The 19,584-nt window shown below is 36.0% G+C and overlaps 3 protein-coding genes across 3 annotated transcripts; all 3 read right to left on the bottom strand.

Annotated features, from left to right (window-relative positions):
• Positions 1-1,250: 1,250 nt before the first annotated feature.
• Positions 1,251-2,543, bottom strand: LOC125830241 (uncharacterized). The gene has a single exon (XM_049509452.1). The coding sequence runs from the start codon at positions 2,427-2,429 to the stop codon at positions 1,542-1,544; it is 888 nt and encodes a 295-aa protein (XP_049365409.1). The 5' UTR covers positions 2,430-2,543; the 3' UTR covers positions 1,251-1,541.
• A 3,597-nt stretch (positions 2,544-6,140) lies between these two features.
• LOC125830172 (uncharacterized) lies at positions 6,141-10,653 on the bottom strand. Its single transcript, XM_049509369.1, has 5 exons — positions 10,575-10,653; positions 9,900-9,970; positions 7,725-9,200; positions 7,292-7,466; positions 6,141-6,761 (listed from the first exon to the last, which is right to left on the bottom strand). Exons 1-5 carry the CDS (start codon positions 10,651-10,653, stop codon positions 6,148-6,150), a joined length of 2,415 nt encoding a protein of 804 aa, XP_049365326.1. The 3' UTR covers positions 6,141-6,147.
• Positions 10,654-12,557: 1,904 nt separating this feature from the next.
• On the bottom strand, positions 12,558-19,541 carry LOC125830156 (uncharacterized). The gene is made up of 6 exons (XM_049509355.1): positions 19,394-19,541; positions 19,181-19,268; positions 18,727-18,817; positions 14,660-14,744; positions 14,274-14,430; positions 12,558-12,832 (listed from the first exon to the last, which is right to left on the bottom strand). The coding sequence occupies exons 1-6, from the start codon at positions 19,433-19,435 to the stop codon at positions 12,717-12,719; spliced, it is 579 nt and encodes a 192-aa protein (XP_049365312.1). The 5' UTR covers positions 19,436-19,541; the 3' UTR covers positions 12,558-12,716.
• Between the last annotated feature and the right edge of the window lie 43 nt (positions 19,542-19,584).

The following is a 19,584-nucleotide window of genomic DNA, read 5'->3' as shown; positions in this document are numbered from 1 at the left end:
AGCAAAGACCTAGTTCTTCAAAGTTCAATCATCCTTCCAGCCCTGTAATTCATCAATGGCTTTGAAACAGAAGTACTCGTCCTGGTCGGCACTGATATAATGAGCTCTCTCGACTACTCCTGTTTTAGAAAGTTGAACGTCTTATTCTTATGAATGACTTGTGTGAATATAAGCCCCGAGCAAGAATGGGTTATCTTTTAAATAACAACCCTAAAAGTGGCTATTCGTCGCCTTGATTTACACAAATATGATCTTTCAGTACCACAGTTTAACTTTTGACCCCGTTTAAACAAGTTTTGCAAAAATAGATTCGCGGTCACATACATCATAACCACTTGCATTAAGGTCGTTTGCACTTTTAACCATCTCATTTGCCCTACTAGGCATAAGTTCGATTGCTATAAGACAAAAGTTAAAAAGACCAACTCATTTGAAAGACAAACCGTGCAATTTTATGATTAGATTATAAGTTGCTCAATGCATTGGTTCAAGTACACAAACTCTGAAGAGATTGAATTACTAATTCAAGAAAAAACATCATGCTTACAATGGATTAATGGTGTATTTGTTTATAATCCTCTTAAGACACCAAAAAACAAATAGTGCTACTTCTTTAACATATCTACATCAGAAATAATGTTACACATTGAGATTAATGAAATGAAGAGATATAAATTAGTCTCCAGACATCTCCTGCTAACAAAAAGTATCTGGAAATGGAACTCCAGAAGCTAACAAAATCCTGTCAATACAATGGAAATCAAAATCAAAATCTCAGTCTCATCTGATCTGTAGAGCGAAAACTCGATGGTAAAGGAGAAGACAACTCTATAGAACCTAGAACATGAAATAAGAACTACTTAATCGCGATGGTGGATGAACCATCTTTTATAGCAAGACACATTTGGTTGCCAAGAATAGGTAGAGATAGAATCTCAAGAGGCATTAAGTTGATCCACGAAGTAACATATTGTACATTCTGTAATTGAGGCATTCAGGAGCCCGTGTAATCCCACAAGTGGGGTCTAGGGAGGATAAGACGCTAGCAGCCTTACCCCTACCTTTATGGGGTAGAGAGGTTGTTTTCGATTGACCCTTGGCAACCCTCCTCCTTTACCCGGACTTGGGACCAGCAATGTGAACGAGCTCACAAGGGCGGAATTAATCGAAGCATTCAGGAGCCAAGGAGCCACTTGCTGAAGCAATATAGGAAACATATTATGTGCAAAACAAATATGCAAGAAGTGAAATATCAAGATATACACGTTAATTGGGCTGGAAGAGGCGATATATGTATAAAAAGAAGTAAGCAAGAAAAAACACGAAAAAGACTACCTCAGACTATAAGCCCCATCATGGTAGCCGCCTCACTTGAAACTAAAATATGAAGACTGTGATTGCATCAACTTATTGTTCAACGCAAGTGGATGACTTAAAAGTTTGGCACTTCAATGTAGATGACCTATCAACTGGAAACATAGGCTCATTAATAGCAGTAACTTTGTTGATCTTCTCATCCGGTGAAGATGAACTTTAGAAATTCATGTCCTTTTTGGGTTCACTTTATCCCTGAGACTGCAATTACTGAGGGGTAACGTTTTCTGCTTCATCCGCCCCTTCTTTTTGTCAACATTACATGTATCATTTGGTGATTCCCCGAATTCCTCCTTTGAGTTCATTGGTTGTCCTTTGCCATTTTCCATCTTTCTGAGATCCGCCTTGTTGAATTTCGCTAGGCTCAAGTCTACTCTAATTAGTTCTTTCTCCTGGCTAGGACCATTTGATGCCTTATTTCCAGCAATATCAATCCCATTGCTCGTGGAAGGTCGATTTGCTTCCCACGACGTACTTCCATTCTGAAGCTTAGCATTTTCGGAAGGAGAAGATCTTTTAAGCCTCTTATGTTTTTGATTTCTTGAGTCAGAGGTTGAGTTCTTCGAAAGTCTTGGAGAGCTGTTTATTGTCCTACTTAACGTCCGAGCTAAATCTTCATCCGTTGTACAATTCTTGATCCCTTTATACTTATTCTTCTTCTTCTTTGAGTACTTGTCTCTATCTGTAACCTCACCAGAAACAGTAGCAACCAACTCCATAGCACTCTTAGCAGCAGCCATGGCCTCTGATGCTTTCACAGCTTTCTCTTCAGCAACAGCTCTTGCAGCTTTTGCAAGCTCAACAGCTTTTAAAGCTGCCACTCTCGAGGCCTCGACAATCTCCTCAATGGAACGATTACAATCATCCGAGTGAAACTTCAACAGGTTATTAAGACGGATATCGAACTCAAAATCTGTAACATCATCAGTAGAAGAGGATGGACTACATGGATTATCATCAAAAATCTGTTTTTTCAATCCTGCTAGAAGCCGTTTACGCGGAGGCAAAAGCACATCTGAATCCAAGTGATTGATGTCACATGTATTTCCTTCCATCTTTTTCTTTACATCTACACATAAGCTTATTGCTTCAACAATCCCTTAAACTACAAAGAACAGTAAAGTTCATACCTTTAGCATGAAGTATATGACTAATCGTCTCTTTAGAAAAACTTTTAAAAAAATGTGTTTTTTTTCCGCGAGAAGTGCTTTTCGGAAAAGTACATTTGGAGAAAAACAATTCATGTTTAGCTAATCAATTTCGAAAAACACTTTTTACCAATATCAAAGAAGTAATTTGTGCTTGGTCAATGTTCCAAAAGTGCTTCTGAGTGCTACTAATCAAAAACACTTATATTTTCCCTAAAAATCTCACTTAATGCCTCGACTTTAAATAAACACTTTTGGCTTCACAGAAGATTCGTCAAACAGGCTATAGAACAACTCAATTTCACTTTTTTTTTTGTTTTATAACCGTGGTGTTCAGGCTAGCTTGCACGCACCTCCACTAATTCCATATTTGTCACCTCACACTAGCAACAGCTACCATGTAACTCTCTCCACGACTCCACCAAAGCTAAAACATATGAGAAGAAATCAACTTATGTTTTCCTTTTTTTTTGTCTTTGCTACGGTTGGATTTGAACGTAAGACCTCATGATTCTTAACTCAGTTTGAACGTAAGACCTCATGATTCTTAACTCAGTTCATTGACCACGAATTTTACATTTCTGGTTTTTATTTCCAAAACCCACATCAGATTTTACAGAATCTTTCCCTAGGAACACATTAAACGCAACCACTTACCAAATTGAATCAAAATCAAACAACACAAGTACAAATTCAATGAAACCCCATAAATAGGAAGAATAAAACAGAGAAAAAAACAAGAATCATTCAAACTCAGGTCAGTGTACCAATTTTCAACATTCCAAGATTTAAAAACAGAAAATTTTACCAAAAATTTAGCATCTTGATTTAAAGGGACTATAAAAAAAAATCTAAATTATGCTTATAGCTCCTTAAATATGTGTGTATTCATAGTTTTTTGAATATATAAAAAGTAGCTAAAATTTTAATGCAATGTGAGAATCATAGAAGGAGAAAAAAATACCTGATCTTGTCATCTTAGAGGATACAAGAAAAGAGTTGAAATTAGGGTTTTCAGAGAAAAGGGAAGGATATATGAGGAAGATCATAATAAGGCAGAAAAAGGTTCAAATTTACTCTCTTTTTTTTTTTTAAAGAAACACCCCTGAACTTAGGGCTGAGCATAAAATACCAAAAACCGAATTATCGGATCGAATTGAAACTTTTGGTTATTTGGTATGGTATTCGAGAGTAAAATTTTAGAATTATGGTATTCGAATTTGGGTTTGGTATGAGATATTAGTACCATTTGGTATTCGTATTTTCCGAATACCAAATTATTTACTTAATGAAGATCATATATCAAGATATTCATTACTCATTTGTACAAGTCCAAAGAGAAAGTTAAAGAATATGCATGAATAATCCAAATACATGTCTTTTAGTTATATCAATTTGTTTCTTGATGTCTTCTTACTTGTTGATCTTCTATTATATCTTGCGTCCACATTAAAAAATAGAAATGATTGGATAAATAGTATTAACTTTGTAATACAATTGGCTATAACTTCAATACGGTATTACAGAATATCGTACCAAATCGAAGTTTAATTTACCGTTTTCCGAATTACCAAACCGAAATTTAAAAATTTGATATTTGATATCTACTTTTAACTACTAATTACCGAATTACCAAACCCGAAATTTAGAAACCCGAACCGAATACCGAATGCCCATCCCTACCTAAACTATGGCGAAATTGTTATCTACTTATTTAAATGACATAATACATAAATACGTCTTTTTAATTTTGGTTTCAACTCACATCTAGGCATAATACATAAATGTGTCATTTAACTTGATCGCATTTCACATTTATGCGCTCCAATTTTAGGTGTGCACAAGTTGACACTTAAACTTGTATAACGTTGGACAAGTAGACACATGAGTTCTATGTGACATAATACACGTAGGACACAAATTGTCATGTAGGATGCCACGTGGGAGAGAGCATAAATGTGAAATGAAATCAAGTTAAAAGGCATATTCATGTACTATGTCTGACATTTATGTCTTCTAACTTTGAATGTGCATAAATAAATAGTTAAATTTCTATAAAGTTAAATAAATAGATACACATCATATGATGACATAATACATGTAGAACCTAAGACCTAAAGTTAAATTTGTTTTGATATTGATTTTTAACTTGCACCTAAGACCTAACCATTAAAAAAATTGTATATATCTCTCACTTCAGACATGCAAGTATCTAAAGTTAGGATTGATTAAACTAAACGTCATAGATAATATTTGAAGTTAAATACGAATAAAGTTTATAAAAAAAAATGATTGAATTAGTTATTGTTTTTCACTTTTTTGTCATATATAGAATTAACCAAATACTGGATAAACGTAATTCTAAACTTTATATAGAATTAACAAAACCACCAACTCTTATTTGTAAAAAAATCATATTACAAAAAAATAGATATTAAACTGTTACTATATTATTATTTTTAACAATATCTCTTTTCAACTAATCCTCATATATATATTTTCCCTAACCTGTGTGGACCACAAATTAGGTATATGATGATGATTTTATTTATGCTACAAACATTTTCTACTCCAATTAATTGAATAGATCAATTTTGAAAGATATTTCCAGATTTGATACATCTATTTAACCAACACTAAATCATTGTTGATTAAATTTGCACAAGGAAATAATATTGCAGACGATTTGCGTGAGATACAGTTGAACTGACTTGTATTATGTGATGTAAGACGCGTGTATCTACTTCTTCAAGTTTATACAAGCTTAAGTTTTTGCTTATGTACGCCCAAAGTTTGAGGCATATATATATATCAGTTGAGGCCAAGTTAAAGGGCACGCTTATGTCAAATCTATCAGGCTAATCAAAGTTTTATCTTTTGCATATATGGTAGGCATAGTACATAACGTGCCCTTTAACTTGACTTAATCTGACAATAATGTCCTTCAATTTTGGGTGTGCACAAGTAGACACTTAAACTTGTATAGAATTGAAAAAGTAAACACACACATCTTACTTGACGTCCTATGTGGCAATAGCGTCTTACGTGTATAACGCCACATATGAAACGTGTATCTGTTTGTTCAAGTTTATACATGTTTAAGTATCTAGTCCACACCCAAGGTTGAAGGGAACAAATAACAGCTAAGGCCAAGGTTAAATGACATATTTATGTATTATGCCTATTTGGAAGGGATAAGGCACAAATACCCTCTAGACTTTGACCGAAATTCCAGAGACATACCTTAACTAAACCAAGGTCCTATTACCCCTCTGAACTTATTTTTTTTTGTAATTTTGTACACCTTTTGTCTTACGTGGCACACTCCGTGACTCCACGCAATTTAGGCGCGTGAGAGATATTTGGATGCCACTTAAGCCAAAAAGGTGCACAAAATTACAAAAAAAATGGGTTCAGGGGGTAATAGGACCTTAGTTTAGTTAAGGTGTGTTTCTGGAATTTCGGTCACAGTCTAGGGGGTACTTGTACCTTTTCCCTATTTGGAATAATATTTATGCTTAAATCTACTTATACAACTTCAAAAGTGAAAAGTGAATCGGAAAATAAGTTATAAACTATGATTGCATATCATTGATCATATATACAAGAAGAAGATATAACATATTTATGGTTGCATATCATTGATCATTTCATGAATAAGATCACCAACAATTTGGTATTCAACATCTTTTCCTAGAGCATTAACATCTTCATCAACTAATCCGTCCCAACGCGTGCATTGCAAGTCTCGAGTTAGTATGGTTTCGAGGGATTGAGATGACATATCTGATGAAATTCGAGCAATTTCCCATACACATTCTAATAACTTATTTCCCCGCGGAGCTCGTGGAGTAGGACTAATAGTCTTTCTCATAGAAGTGCTTCCAAGTACACTTGGAAGCACTTCATTCAAGAAATCACACAATAACTTGTGATTCAACTTCTTGGATTGATGATCAGTGCTTGATCCTTCATTGTAATAGTTTATCTTTTGCCTCTTGTAAGACTCTTCGACTTCTTCAAAGACTTGGTTGCTGATGGACTTTCCTAGAGGATCCCATTTCGATAGATATTTATCACATGAACCATCGTATAAACCAGAAGCAACAAGAAGATCTCTAACGAATGCTTCAGCTGGATCGTCAATCTCCATTACGATCTCCTCTTCAATAGGCTGCTCGTCGATCATTGTCTCCTCAGAGTCATAAGTTTCTAGCTGATTCAATTGCCTCCTTAGCTCTGTGTCATCAAAAGTTTCAAAATTAGCATTCACTTTGTTACAACTACTAGAACCAAATAGGCTTTCTACATATGCATCATCTATAGAACGACGATTTTTATCAGCTGTAGCAAAGAATGTGTTGTTCAACTCGAGTTTCCTTATTGTTCCTTACTTCTAGTTTCCCTATTTCTAGAGGAAGAAAGACGCTAATTGAACATTAAATCCATTCAGATGAATGGAACAATATCATACTCCCTCTATATCAGTTTGTTTGTCTTACTTTCCTTATTAGTCTATTTAAAAAAGAATGTCTCTTTTGGTACATTCTACATATCTTTAGTTTAAGACCACAAGAATCAGAAGTCTTCTTTACTTTCTTAAACTCCGTGTCAAGTCAAAACCAGACAAACAAATTAAACTGGATCGGAGGGAGTAGTTAATGTTTCATGTTATGACAAGATTCGAACTTTTAAGTCCATCTCATATCACATTGTAACCGCGCCTAAACTACAAATGTACTAAAGTTAACATAAGTTTTTACTCGTACCGTTCAGATTAGAGCTGATCTCTTTGAAAACATGAGGTATCTCACTATCATCGAGCGGATTTACATCTGAAATTGATGATGATGATGGACTGAAATAATCTGTTTGCCTCCAAAATTCTTCATTGCTTGTGCTACATACAGATGCAGGGCTTGGTGGCACCTCAGTAGAATTCTCCTAGGACCAAATAAGATACTAAAGTTATATATCAATAACATATCAACATAAAAACTAGTTCTGTTACAAAAATGAACAACTATCGATAGTTGAGGTGTGTTTTGATAAATAGTTGGTGATAGTTGACGTAGGAAAAGTGAACACGTGATAGTTCAGGTAGGAAACTCGCAAACACACATGATACTTCAGGCGTGTTTTTGACCATTATCTCAAAATTTTCAATAGTCGAAAAGAAAAAGGACAGTTGAAGCTTCTTACTTGTCTCACATAAAATTTGGATGCAACAGTTTGTGTGCTCTGAAGATCTTTCATGTGCATTTGTTTGTTTCCATGTGATTCCTCCAAAGATTGAATTTTTCTACCAAAGAGCTTTCCTCTAAGAATAAAACTATACTTAAAGCTGGAAACTTTTTCCTTAAGATTGAATTTCTCTTTTCGCCATTTCTTAACGTTCACTGTGACCTCCTCGATAGCTTCGTGTTTTCTCCTAATATGAGCCCCCGTTAACATATCTTGATCCTCCAGGAGAAGTTTTCCAAATGATGATCGTGATACGGGAGCTGACAAAGATCTAACCAGGTTCCTGTGAAATAGTTTCTGGTCTAGCATAACATCATTACCTAGCTCCTGCCTGGAATATCTGCACTGCCTGTCTGATTCATCTTTCATATCGTCCCCGTGGCACACTTCATTCGAAGCATATCTGATTTCTTCAGCTTTGCTCTTTTCCCTATTCTGTGTTACTGATCTGGAGCTTACACGACCATGCTTGTCTATATCATGAGATGATTCGTCCCTCAGGACATTCCTCAACCTTTCTGTCAAAATTCTTCTTGTATCTCTATTAGTGAATTCAGGTGAGCTAGCCTCGTCGTGTTGGATTTCACTTCTATAAGACTGCATTGATTCTGATCGGTGGTGAGTCGTTCCAACGTCCCTAGTAACACTCTCTCGCGCCTGTTTTGCAATACATTGAGCTATTATCTTTGCATCTGATGGCTTCTCAATGGTTCTTCGGAAGCTCTTCTCTTGCAATTCAAATTTTAGTCTTTCCTTAACCTCCTGAAGAAATTCTTCCATGCTACTCCCGTCTTCGGATATTCTAGGAGAATTAGCCCATGATTCTTCAATTTTCCCCGTCCTGTCGGAAACAGGCCTCAAAATTACAATATTTGCAGGAGCAGAACCCGACTTAACGTTCAATGCACGAATAGTCTTATTTCGTGCAGCTGCAAGAAATTCATTTTTATCTTTCTGAACCTTCGAAATACCTCTTTCGTGTATATTTTCTGTTGCAGCAAGTCCTTTAAGATCTATAGATCTCTCAGTAACCATCTTTCTTGTTGAGTTCGCATAGAGAACCGTGTTGGTGCTAAGTTCAACAAACTTTGAGCATTCCTTGGACCTTGCTGCTTGGTATGCTTCAAACTCTTTCTTAAACTTTTGTAGTTCCTCTTCCTGTGGATGTTCTCGGGGTTTAAGTTCGTTGAACTTCAGGCTATTACTACTCCGTCTGTCAAAGGAATCGAAAACTGTTTGTCTCGAGGAAACCTCGCTCAACCTCTCCTCATCTACCAATAATGTATCCAGTCCCATCAGACGGGCCACAACGCTAGGCACATTCTGTCCTGTGTTTGGTCTTTTAGCTAATTCTTCACTGATCAGTTTCTTCATTGGAACCTCTTTCACATAACAGTTCTTCTCTGGCCAGTCATTTGTCATGTGATAAGTACACTGAATTTAAGCAACTAGTGAGTTAAATCGCGAAAATGCAACCAAAATGAGAATCAAATGTATCAAATTTTCATTCAGAGATGGATTTCACTCCCACCGTATCAAAGAAATAACAAACTGTGTTGAAAACAAGATCAGAAGTAACAACAGAACGAAGGAAACCAAATGATATGTAAAAGTTGACAGACAGGTCGAGTGTGAATCATTTTAAGTTCAAAATGACAGAGGAAATTGCAACTCTGCAACACCTAATGCATCTAAAGTGAAACCTGTTTCAAAGTTGACAAAAGAGAAGAATCAAATGCTCAGCCCAAGAACACTAGAAGGAACGAAACAAAATGATATCGTAGGTAAAAGTGACAGACATGTCTAGTGTGATCATTTTACGTTCAAAATGACAATGAAAATTGCAACTCTACAGGTCCTAAAAGTGAAACTTACCGTGAAGTTGACAAAATGATGATCGAAGAGAAGAATCAAATGCTCAAGAAGTACCAAAGGTTAATCTCACGAGTACGTTAGCAAAATAGAGGATTTTTCTAATCCTGAACTTGCAAAATGCATAAACTGTATAGAAGATATTAAGTTTCTCATTTCACTTTCAAGGCTCCATATAGTAAGATTTAACCTCACATCAACTAAGAGAAGACGATACAACCAGAATGGCTATAATTCCAGAATAACATAACAAATTATTACCAGGATATCGTCCCCTCCATCACAGAAGCTCTCTGCTGGCTTCTCTGATCTATTTCGAGGAGCTTCTAGGCCTGCAGAATAGACGAATGTATCATAATACCTCTAATATATCCCCTAGTGGCGGAACCAACATTTTCACTAAGAGGGTTCAAAATATGAAGAAGTAAACACACAAAGAAGCCAACGGAATTCAACATATACTATATATACATAAAAGATTATTTTAACCATGTATAAACAGTGTATTTTTTATCAAAGAGGGTTCAAATAAACCAGAGGCTGATGCAGCCTATTCCTATCAGTTCAGTTGAATCCAGTATTTTTTACACGAATCACATATATATAGTGAAAAACCACTATCCAGTAATTTCCTTTAATAGTGCAATCATTCTTCAATAGTGTTGGTAAAGAATCATCAACACTCTTGTAACCTCTGTTGCTCGAACTTTCCAAAAATGTTGCCATACTCATGTCAGATCCTCCAAAAAATGTATAGCTTTTGAAGGATCCGATACACACCTGACAACGATTTAAAGAGTCCAAGCAATGTATATAGACAAATCACTAAGCACTTTTAGTTTATGAAATTAGCTTAGTAGAAAAATGACATCTTTGAAATCTTTATTACTACAACATTGTCCTCCATCAACACAACTAGAGATCGAAAACACTTACCTCCATCTCTCTTAGTCGAAAGAGACATCTTCATCGTCCCTCCTGCATCAACGTCAATAAGATCCGACAATCTTACCATGATGTTAAAATTGCAATAACTTTGGAGAGGCAACTCTGCATCAAACAATATACCTAATAAGCACGAACGAAGAATAATGGTCCAGAATCCATAAACTAATAATCCTGGATCCACCTCTGACTACCTACAACCATGATCACGAAACGAAGAACTTATTGTGATCTATAGCAAATTAATAAATAGTCTCACACAACTATATTCTTGAGAATTCTCTTTACATTTCTAGAGAAAAAAGGTCACACATACACAAAAGTAAAAGGCAGCAAATAGTCTCAAACTTGTGAAAAAAAAAAGTAAACAAATCCAATTCAATGCCAACTACTTGTATTCTTGAGAGTTCTCCACATTTCTAATATAAGTTAGGTCAGTTGAACACTCTTTGTCGAAAAGTATATAATATATAAATACTCTTAGTGAAATTTTAAATTTGCCACTTACCTTATAAGTTACAACTCATGAAAATGGTGATGATAGCTTTATTGTGATTGTTAATAGAAAATTAAGCAGAAAGTTGAACCTTTATTAGAAATGATGTAGAAGGATTGTATCACGTTCATGCAAATCCTAAAGCCATAAGATTTTAGTGGCCTTAATAATGACAGTTACAAGAAAATTATTAGTAGTATATTATTTGGTTATACTATTAATTTGGACCACCTTTGTATCCACACATCCCAGTTAGGGGCTCAAGAGGTTCATTTGAGTTTTCTTCGCTGATAAATATAGGTTAATACTACCTTCATCCACTTTTAATTGTCATGTTGCGTTTTTCAAAAGTCAATTTGACTAATTTTCAAAATTAAATTAGATTACATTAATTTGATAATTTAAACAAAAAAATTAGATATTCAAAAAGTATATGAAAAGTGTAAAATGTTGCTCAAAGTTCTTTGACTCTAAAAAAAGAAAATATGATACTAATTAAAAGTGGACGGATGGAGTACTATTTTATGTATATATATTAGAAGTTAAATTCCTTCATCTTTTCTGTGTATTTAGTAGTACTTCTTTAAATTTTGAATCGCCTTGATAAAAATTATGGTTCTGGTATTGCACCAAGTTTTACGCATTGGGACTCAACTAAATTCAGATTAATCACACAATATTGCATGGCTCATCTCTAGGGGCGACACCCTCGACATGATTTTTTTTTTCCATTTCCAAGGGCTTAAATCTGAAACCTCTTATTAAAAATGGAGAGATCTCAACCATTTCATTACAACCGAGGTTGATTCTCCACATCCACATCTATCAACTTACCATGTAACTTATTCCTATTTTGGACTCTTATAATTTGCTCTCTTTTCAACATAATATAAAGTTGCATGCAAAACTAAGGTTTGATGACTACGATCCACAAATAGCATGGTACTATTTGTTATCCAAAAAGAGTTTAATTTAAAATTTAACCAAGTTTGGCATATAACAAATTGTTCATGTTGTTATTGTTGTTGTTTCTTCCTTCTTTTTCAGTCCTTCAAGTCATCTTCTAACCATCAAGGTGAAGGATGTCAAGGCGGTCAAAGAAGGCTACAAGTTTCCAACCATGATTGGAGGAACTCAATACAACAAATGTTAAAAAAAAAGGGCAGTCTGACACACTAAACTTTGGCTATGCACAGAGTTCAGGGAAGGACTGGATCAATTTTCCACAATCAATATAATCAAACAGCACACACTGGCATCTTTCAGTACACCATACTAACACAGAAAAGAAATTAAAGGAAGCTTCAGAAAAGTTAGATTGTGACTAGTTAGAATTGGCCAGCAACATGTTATAAAAAACATCGCTCCATTTTTTCTCTCTCGTCTTCAAAATTCCTCTCTCAGCAATTGTTCTGAGCATTCTACGCCACCACGGTGTTCAAAGTGGTCTTCAAAGTGTTGGAGATTTTAAGGGAATCAAGGAAATATTCCACTTGCATCCTTGTCTTCTTGAATAGTGCATCTCCGAAGGACAAAATAATGAAGGTACGTTACTGGAAGATTTGACGATCAGTTTAAAGTTTGTTTACCAGCAGGAGTGTTTAGAACATTAGCTGGAAGATTATGCTCTTCGACGTCTAAGGCTTTTGCAGCACATCTGCTAAGATGGAACATATTTGTTCTCTCATAGCATCCCTGTTATTTGCATCAAGTGTAAAAACTCTAGCTCCTGGATGATTCTTCATCCTCGCTACTGCAAAAATCCAAAACCATGTTGGCTTATTTTTTTCTTTGATAAGTACAAGAATGTTGGTTTATAAGTCCAACACTCGAGTAACAGTGAAAGTTCGGAGGTCAAAAGCAGGGATTAAAAGACGACAAAATAACAATATAGAAGATTTGTGAAAAATGACAAAGAAAACAGACGTGATAAGTTGATTATGCAGAGTGGTCAGGATAGCTTACATAGGTAAATAAAATAGCAAACATAGATTTGGAGTTTTCATCATTTGCTTCCAGCTTTAACAAAGATAAATAGTAAAAGAAGTTCGATAAGCATTTTCTGCAAAACGTCACATTACTACTAAGCTGGGCAAAATCTTCATTTGTGGTGCCACACGCCCACACCCATGTCGACACGACACTGAAACTAGTATGGGTGTGGGATACGTACAAGATCTGGTCAATCAACATTAGGTACTTCGACCACAAAGGCCACAAACTAAGGAAAATTTAGAGTCATGATTTGGCATTTTAAATTTCTCAAGACAAAAGCTACTGTAGATTTCTAGATGGATACCTACAACTTGAGAATAAAAGATTAGTTACTGCACTATAAAAGCTACATATAAGTTCTCCACTTAATGTCTCATAATATAGGCATATTTTTATAGCTCTATTTTTAAATATAGAGAGACCCCACTTGGATCCCTACCAACAACAACATACCCAGTATATCCCACGAAGTGGGGTCTGGAGAGGGGAGAGTGTACCCAGACCTTTCCCCTACCCCTCTTGGAGGTAGAGAGATTGTTTCCAAATCTTAAAACTTAGATCATGAAGGATCCGACCTCTAGATCCGCATATGTATAGAATACCCGCACCGAGTCAGAGCAACTTAATACTTCATATGTCCCAATTTATGTAACACTCTTTCCTTTTTAGTCCGTCCCAAAAAAAATGTCACTTTTTATAATTAAAAACAATTTAACTTCAAAATTCTCACTTTACTCTTAATGAAATGATTTATAGCCACACAAATGGTCAAGGAGTGTTTTAGACCACATATTTCAAAAGTCTTCCATTTTTTCTTAAACTTTGTGTCGAATCAAACAGTACCACATAAATTGGAATGGAGGGAGTATTACTCTAAACCCTTGTATAAAATCTATATGGCCCATATACCATTCTACATTAGAAAATATTTCTTCAACAAATCCCTAGTACATAGATACTTGACTACCAATGTGATTGATTTGGATTTGGCATGTAGGATTATCAGTGTGATCACAACAAAATTAAGGTCCAGACTTACACAAACGCAAAACATACAGATAGAGGGGAGTTTGTCGACAGTGATGAAGACGTGTCACACTATTATCTCCCTTTTTCAACAAAAGAACATAGATCAACTGGCAAGCTAATCTCAGCTCTAAGTAATCATTTGCAACAAATACATATATATAGGGAAATACCTCCAGGTATATCTCGGCCTACTTTTGTAATGGGGATAGAAGCCAAGAGTGGGATATTAGATTGAAGGACCTTTAGTACAGCTGGAAAGAATGAGGAACTGTAGAGCTCCATCTTCCCAATTTCATCGATGATGAAGAGATCGGTATCTTCCCTTACCTAACAAAATTATGAACCATCAAATGGAAATATACAATATATTATGGATCAGAAATTCTTTTATTCATGTGCTAAAGTAATGATGAGACAAATTGAATGTTCTATAACTTGCAATCACGATTAGTTATTAAAGAAGAGCCCTGAACAAAGTCAAAGTTACCGCTCCAAGTGAAGTACAACAATGTCAGGATATGAGTCACTAAAATCCTGCTGAAAGAAATCAACCAACCTGCAACTCTGGCAATGCCAACGACTCAAATGATGCAACATCTACCCTGTATCTTCCCACGGTGGGCCATCTAAGAGACTGCGCGCTGCATGGTTAAAAATGCTTCAGCAAAAATGAAAGCATAACACCAAAATCATGCAATTATTGATGGGAACATAGTCAGATAATTTAAACATATGGCTTGACTAAACTAAAAACAACCTAAATTCACAAGGCTATAGCTTTTGACAATTTTGTATCACTTCATAGAAAATAACTCAACCATAATCACGTGTGCTGTATATTATGATCCAAAGAGGATCGTAAACTACTTCATGTGGTTGTTGACAAACGAAGCAGTTTTGACTCATGAAAATTTAAACAAAGAGGCTATCAGTTGGCCTCTAGATGTACTTTATGTGGAGAGCATGCAGAGACAATTAACCATCTTTTTTTGCACTGTACATGGACAGAACAGTTATGGAGAATGTTCATCTGTCTAAAGGGGATAAGATGGGTGAAACCAGGAGCATTAAAGGAGTTCTAAGCAGCTGGAATAGAGATGGCAATGCTTCAGATAAGAAGAGATGGAAACTTGTCCCAGCATGCATTTGGTGGACAATTTGGAAAGAGAAACAACAGGAGTTTTGAGAATGTGCAGAGCAGTTTACAGAAGATCAAAATGAATTGCTTAGCTCTTTTTTTATTTTTGGTGTAAAGAAGATATATATTAACTAGGACAGAAGACATCTTTGATGTGCTAGATTGTTTAAAGGCAGCAGTTCAGATTAAGATTGTCTTTCTCTGTGGGTTGTAAACTTTTGAAGGGGAGCTACACTTTTGTTGTAGTACACCTGTGGATATATAGACTGAAGTTACCGGTTTCAAAAGAAAAGAGGATCTTGAGGACGATGTTATCAGGAACTATCAACTTGAATAAAATTTCACATCTTTCACCAGAGAGAAATTGAACTGGTAAATAAACAACTAATTATTCAGTCTTCGCTCATCTCATTTCTCCCACAACTAAAAACAGCAGATACAATAGTCAACAATAGAGGAAATAGGCTGAACACATATCCATCACATTAGTACTCTCCATTCATAAAATTCATGTGGAATTATGTGCTAACGGGGAAGAATTTCTTCTTCTTGCAGTATATGCAAATTGCAAATATCAAAGAGATATATTCTCAAAAAAATAATATCAAAAGTTGGATCTCTTTCACCAGCAGAAACAATAAGGAATACGTTGAGACATAATTAATGAGGATACCAATACCATTTTCCCAGAGAAATGCATTTCCAGATAACTTGATGGGGAAAAACTTTCTAGAACAAGTACCAAAAGAAAATAGGGGGAACCACGTTTCCTATGCAAATAACATCTTCACAGGGTCAACGATCACGTGAACTAGAATTTCTAGGATTTTGTGATGTTGAAGATGGCTTTGGAGAATAGTGGATAAAGTTTGGTATATTGAAGGTGAGGTTCTCAGTCCTGTTGAGTAGCCCATGTGGTTTTTTGACAGCTGCAGAAGGTAGAGGCAGGGACTCAGTATCTCTCTTGTTGTTCATTTTGATAATGGACAGAGTGGTGGCGGAAGGTTCTTTGAAATTCTACACAGCAAGTATTAAGAGTAATGATAAGTTGGCTTCCATCTCTTGTTCGCAGATGATACCCTGATATTTTGTAAATTTATAATGTGGAGGCACTCTATTTATCCTACCTGAGAAAGGTCCTAATGTGGAGGCAGAAAAACCAACCTAAAGATGTGTGAGATTGTCCGAATGAGAGGAGTGGACAACATTTAGCAGTTAACTTAGCACATGTGTTCAACCACAGGATAAGAGCACTTCCAAACACTTATCTACAGCTACCACTAGGAGCATCAAACAGGGTCCCTATAGTCTAGAATATTGTGATTGAAGAATGGGACGAGACTAGAGGGGTAAGGTATTTGACCAAAGTGGTTAAGAGAGTCTTGATCAAGGGTGTGTTTGGCACGAAGGAAAATATTTTCTTGGAAAACAAGTGGCTTTCTTACTTATTTTCTAGTGCTTGGTAAGTAAACAAAAAAAATTATATGTAATCTAGCAAAACACTATGGGTGGGATGGGGACATGGGGTAAGGGAGGGGTTGAGGGTGGCAGGGGTTGGGGTGGAGGTGGGATGGTCAAGGAGTGGGAGTTGGGGCATTGGGTAGATGGGGAGGAGATAATTAACTTGGATAGTCATTTATGGAAGTAGTTTTTCCTACTTCCATTAGGGTAGTCATTTTCCTCATTTTTAAGGAACTTGTTTTCCTAGAGAAAATGTTTTCAAAAGTATTTCGACCAGCCAAACATTGGAAATTACGCACTCCAAGAGTACACTATCAAGTACCCTGACATATTAAATGTTTCTCATACTCACACTGACAAGTGTAGCCTAAAAGTTAGAAGAACTTCAAATAAAACTTCCCCTGGAATAAAATTAGTAATCAGGTATTTGAGGGGTTGGAGTAAACGCTTTAAGGACTTTAACAGAGCGTTACTAGGCAAGTAACAAGTAGAAAATTGAGAATAAGTACTTGCATTATGATGGAGTGGGAGGATCGACAACAACACTTTACCTTATGGACAGGTGATACAGAAGAGCATCATGAAGGGAAGAACGCAATGAACTCTTGAACATTCAGGAAGAGAAGAAGCAGATGTAGAGCTTGGAAAGTAGCACCCTAATACTTATGTGCATACAAAGACAAAGGAATATGAGAGCTTATTTGTTTTTTCATGTAGTGGTGTTGTTTGGACTAATTTGCAAGGACATCGACTATTCCACCGGATACCTTCTACCTCCCACCAGCGCAAGTACCGAGTAACTTATCCATCAAGGCTTATGCACATGGAATGTGAGAGCTTTGCACTCACTTCATTGACTACTAGCTACACCCTTGACTGCAGGAATATAAGAGCTTTTGGAGGGCTGAATTACGGCTTTGTACAAATTAGAGTATGCCTTTTATTTTTTATTAACTTTTGGACACCGATGAGATTCATAATAGTAGGCATCCTTAAGACACCACATCCCTGTCTAGGTTCTCCATTTTTCTTCTATACTTTTTAGTTTTTTTATACGGTTTTTACCCACATCACTAAATTATAAATTCATCAGAAGAAACTGCTACAGACACATTATATTTCAAAGACTCAACTAGATATCAAAACCAAGGTTTCTTTATTTCTTCCTCTACTGAGTGCACTCCCCACAATCTTCCCTTGTCTTTTGCACAACTTTCCAACATCAAAGGCTTTTATCAATTGAATTTACCTACCCAAACTACCTCACTAAAAAGCTTTTCACATAATACTAAAAAGGTATTACTTCATTTTCTTCACTATACTAAAAGGTCAATACCTCATCTTCTTGGTGGATGGTCTCATTCCATGCCCTGATGTCCATCACCCACTGACGATGAATATTTATGGATTCAGTATAGCATTATCACCCTTGACTGGATTACTACTAGTCTCTCAACCCTTGTTCTTGACTGCACTGTGAAACCTCCAAATGATTGAAAAAACAGTCACAGAATATGTGTGACTCTAAACCATGAAAGGATCACCCCTCTCTTCTCACACTTCTGTTCCGGGCTTAATGCCACTGATCACAGCCATCAATCGTAATCCGGCAGCCTCTACTGCTAACTGACTAAGCACATATCAGTACAACTACCTTGGATTACTTCTCTCCTCAAACTGCTTATTAGCTAAATACTCTTACACAAAATGAACTTTCTATATCCTCTCACAACTTTTCTTCTAACAATCCATCATCCAAGGTTCAAATGGTGGAAAGGAAAGAATAACAAGGGTTATAATGGCAGGAATCATTGTCAATATTCTCCTAATGCTTCTTATACCCTTTTTTTGTCACTGGTTAGTTATGCAAGAACATCACCCTTTTTTTGTCATTGGTTTGTTATGCAAGAACATGATGGTGCATGTTGGCCGTTCATATAGTCTATTGAGCTCAAATGGTAGTTTACCAATCCACTCAAAAGTTAAAATACCAAAACAAATAGAGGAAAAGATGAAAGCTTTACCTCGAGATTTTGTTAGAAGCAAGAAGCCCTGTACGTCCATCAAGAGTCACAACCTCAAATCCAATCCTCTCAGTTCCTTCTCTAATCTCACCTTCACCAAAATCAGATAAAGAAATTAGAACTTCCCACAAATCCAAGCCAGCATTTGAAGCTTATGGGTTCTGGGATTCTTTCAAAATTAATAATTTGCATATACTCAATAGACCAAAGCTACTACAGAACTTGTAGTTCAAGGGCTAGCTCCCCAAAGCAGCATTTCCACAAAGGAGTTCAAAATACGAAGTAAACACACAAAAAGGCCAAAAGGGTTCAACATAAAAGTAATTTTAATCATGTATAAACAGTGTAATTATGTGTAAGGGCAATTCGATAAACCCCTCAGCCCTACCTAGCTCCACACATGCCCCAAATAGACCGGAATAATGTAAAAGGGATACAGAGAGATTATACATACGAGTGTAGAACCCTTGAACTTTCAAATTAGGATTTGAATTTCTGAGAGTTTCGAGTACTCTGACTATCAAAGTTGTCTTACCAATACCCTGAAGAAAAAAATGACCAATAAATGTCAGATTTTTTTCTACACAAAGAAGAAACGGGTCTGAGAGTTAGTGCATTAGAAATGGGCAAAAATGGAGATAGAAAAGGGGGAAGAGAGAGAGCATACAACAGGGCCAGTGACAAGGAAGCATTTTCCGGCAGCTGCCATTTTCTTGCCGGAATTTTTTTTCCTCACCGGTAATTTAATGGTTTATAGACGGTTCAAAATCTCCATTTTTCGAACCGGGAAAACCCGAGCCAGACCCCCAAATAAATTGGTTCTAGCCTTTATTCCATCTTTTAATGTTAATTATAAGT

This window comes from Solanum verrucosum, unplaced genomic scaffold (assembly GCF_900185275.1).
Source record: "Solanum verrucosum unplaced genomic scaffold, falcon-dt-bn FXZP01000072.1, whole genome shotgun sequence".
Taxonomy (NCBI): domain Eukaryota; kingdom Viridiplantae; phylum Streptophyta; class Magnoliopsida; order Solanales; family Solanaceae; genus Solanum; species Solanum verrucosum.
Note: the sequence above shows the minus strand (reverse complement) of the source record. Positions and strands in the feature narration are given on the sequence as shown.

Excerpts from the sequence above, each read along its gene's own strand:
- LOC125830156 (XM_049509355.1), bottom strand. The coding sequence starts at position 19,435 with ATGGCAGCTGCCGGAAAATGCTTCCTTGTCACTGGCCCTGTT. Across the intron at positions 14,431-14,659 it reads TGGCATTGCCAGAGTTGCAG|GTAAGGGAAGATACCGATCT; the intron begins GTTGGTTGATTT and ends TAATTTTGTTAG. Across the intron at positions 12,833-14,273 it reads AGGCCGAGATATACCTGGAG|TAGCGAGGATGAAGAATCAT; the intron begins GTATTTCCCTAT and ends GGATTTTTGCAG.
- LOC125830241 (XM_049509452.1), bottom strand. The coding sequence starts at position 2,429 with ATGGAAGGAAATACATGTGACATCAATCACTTGGATTCAGATGTGCTT.
- LOC125830172 (XM_049509369.1), bottom strand. The coding sequence starts at position 10,653 with ATGGTAAGATTGTCGGATCTTATTGACGTTGATGCAGGAGGGACGATG. Across the intron at positions 9,971-10,574 it reads TTCGACTAAGAGAGATGGAG|GCCTAGAAGCTCCTCGAAAT; the intron begins GTAAGTGTTTTC and ends TCTATTCTGCAG. Across the intron at positions 7,467-7,724 it reads CCAAATTTTATGTGAGACAA|GAGAATTCTACTGAGGTGCC; the intron begins GTAAGAAGCTTC and ends ATTTGGTCCTAG.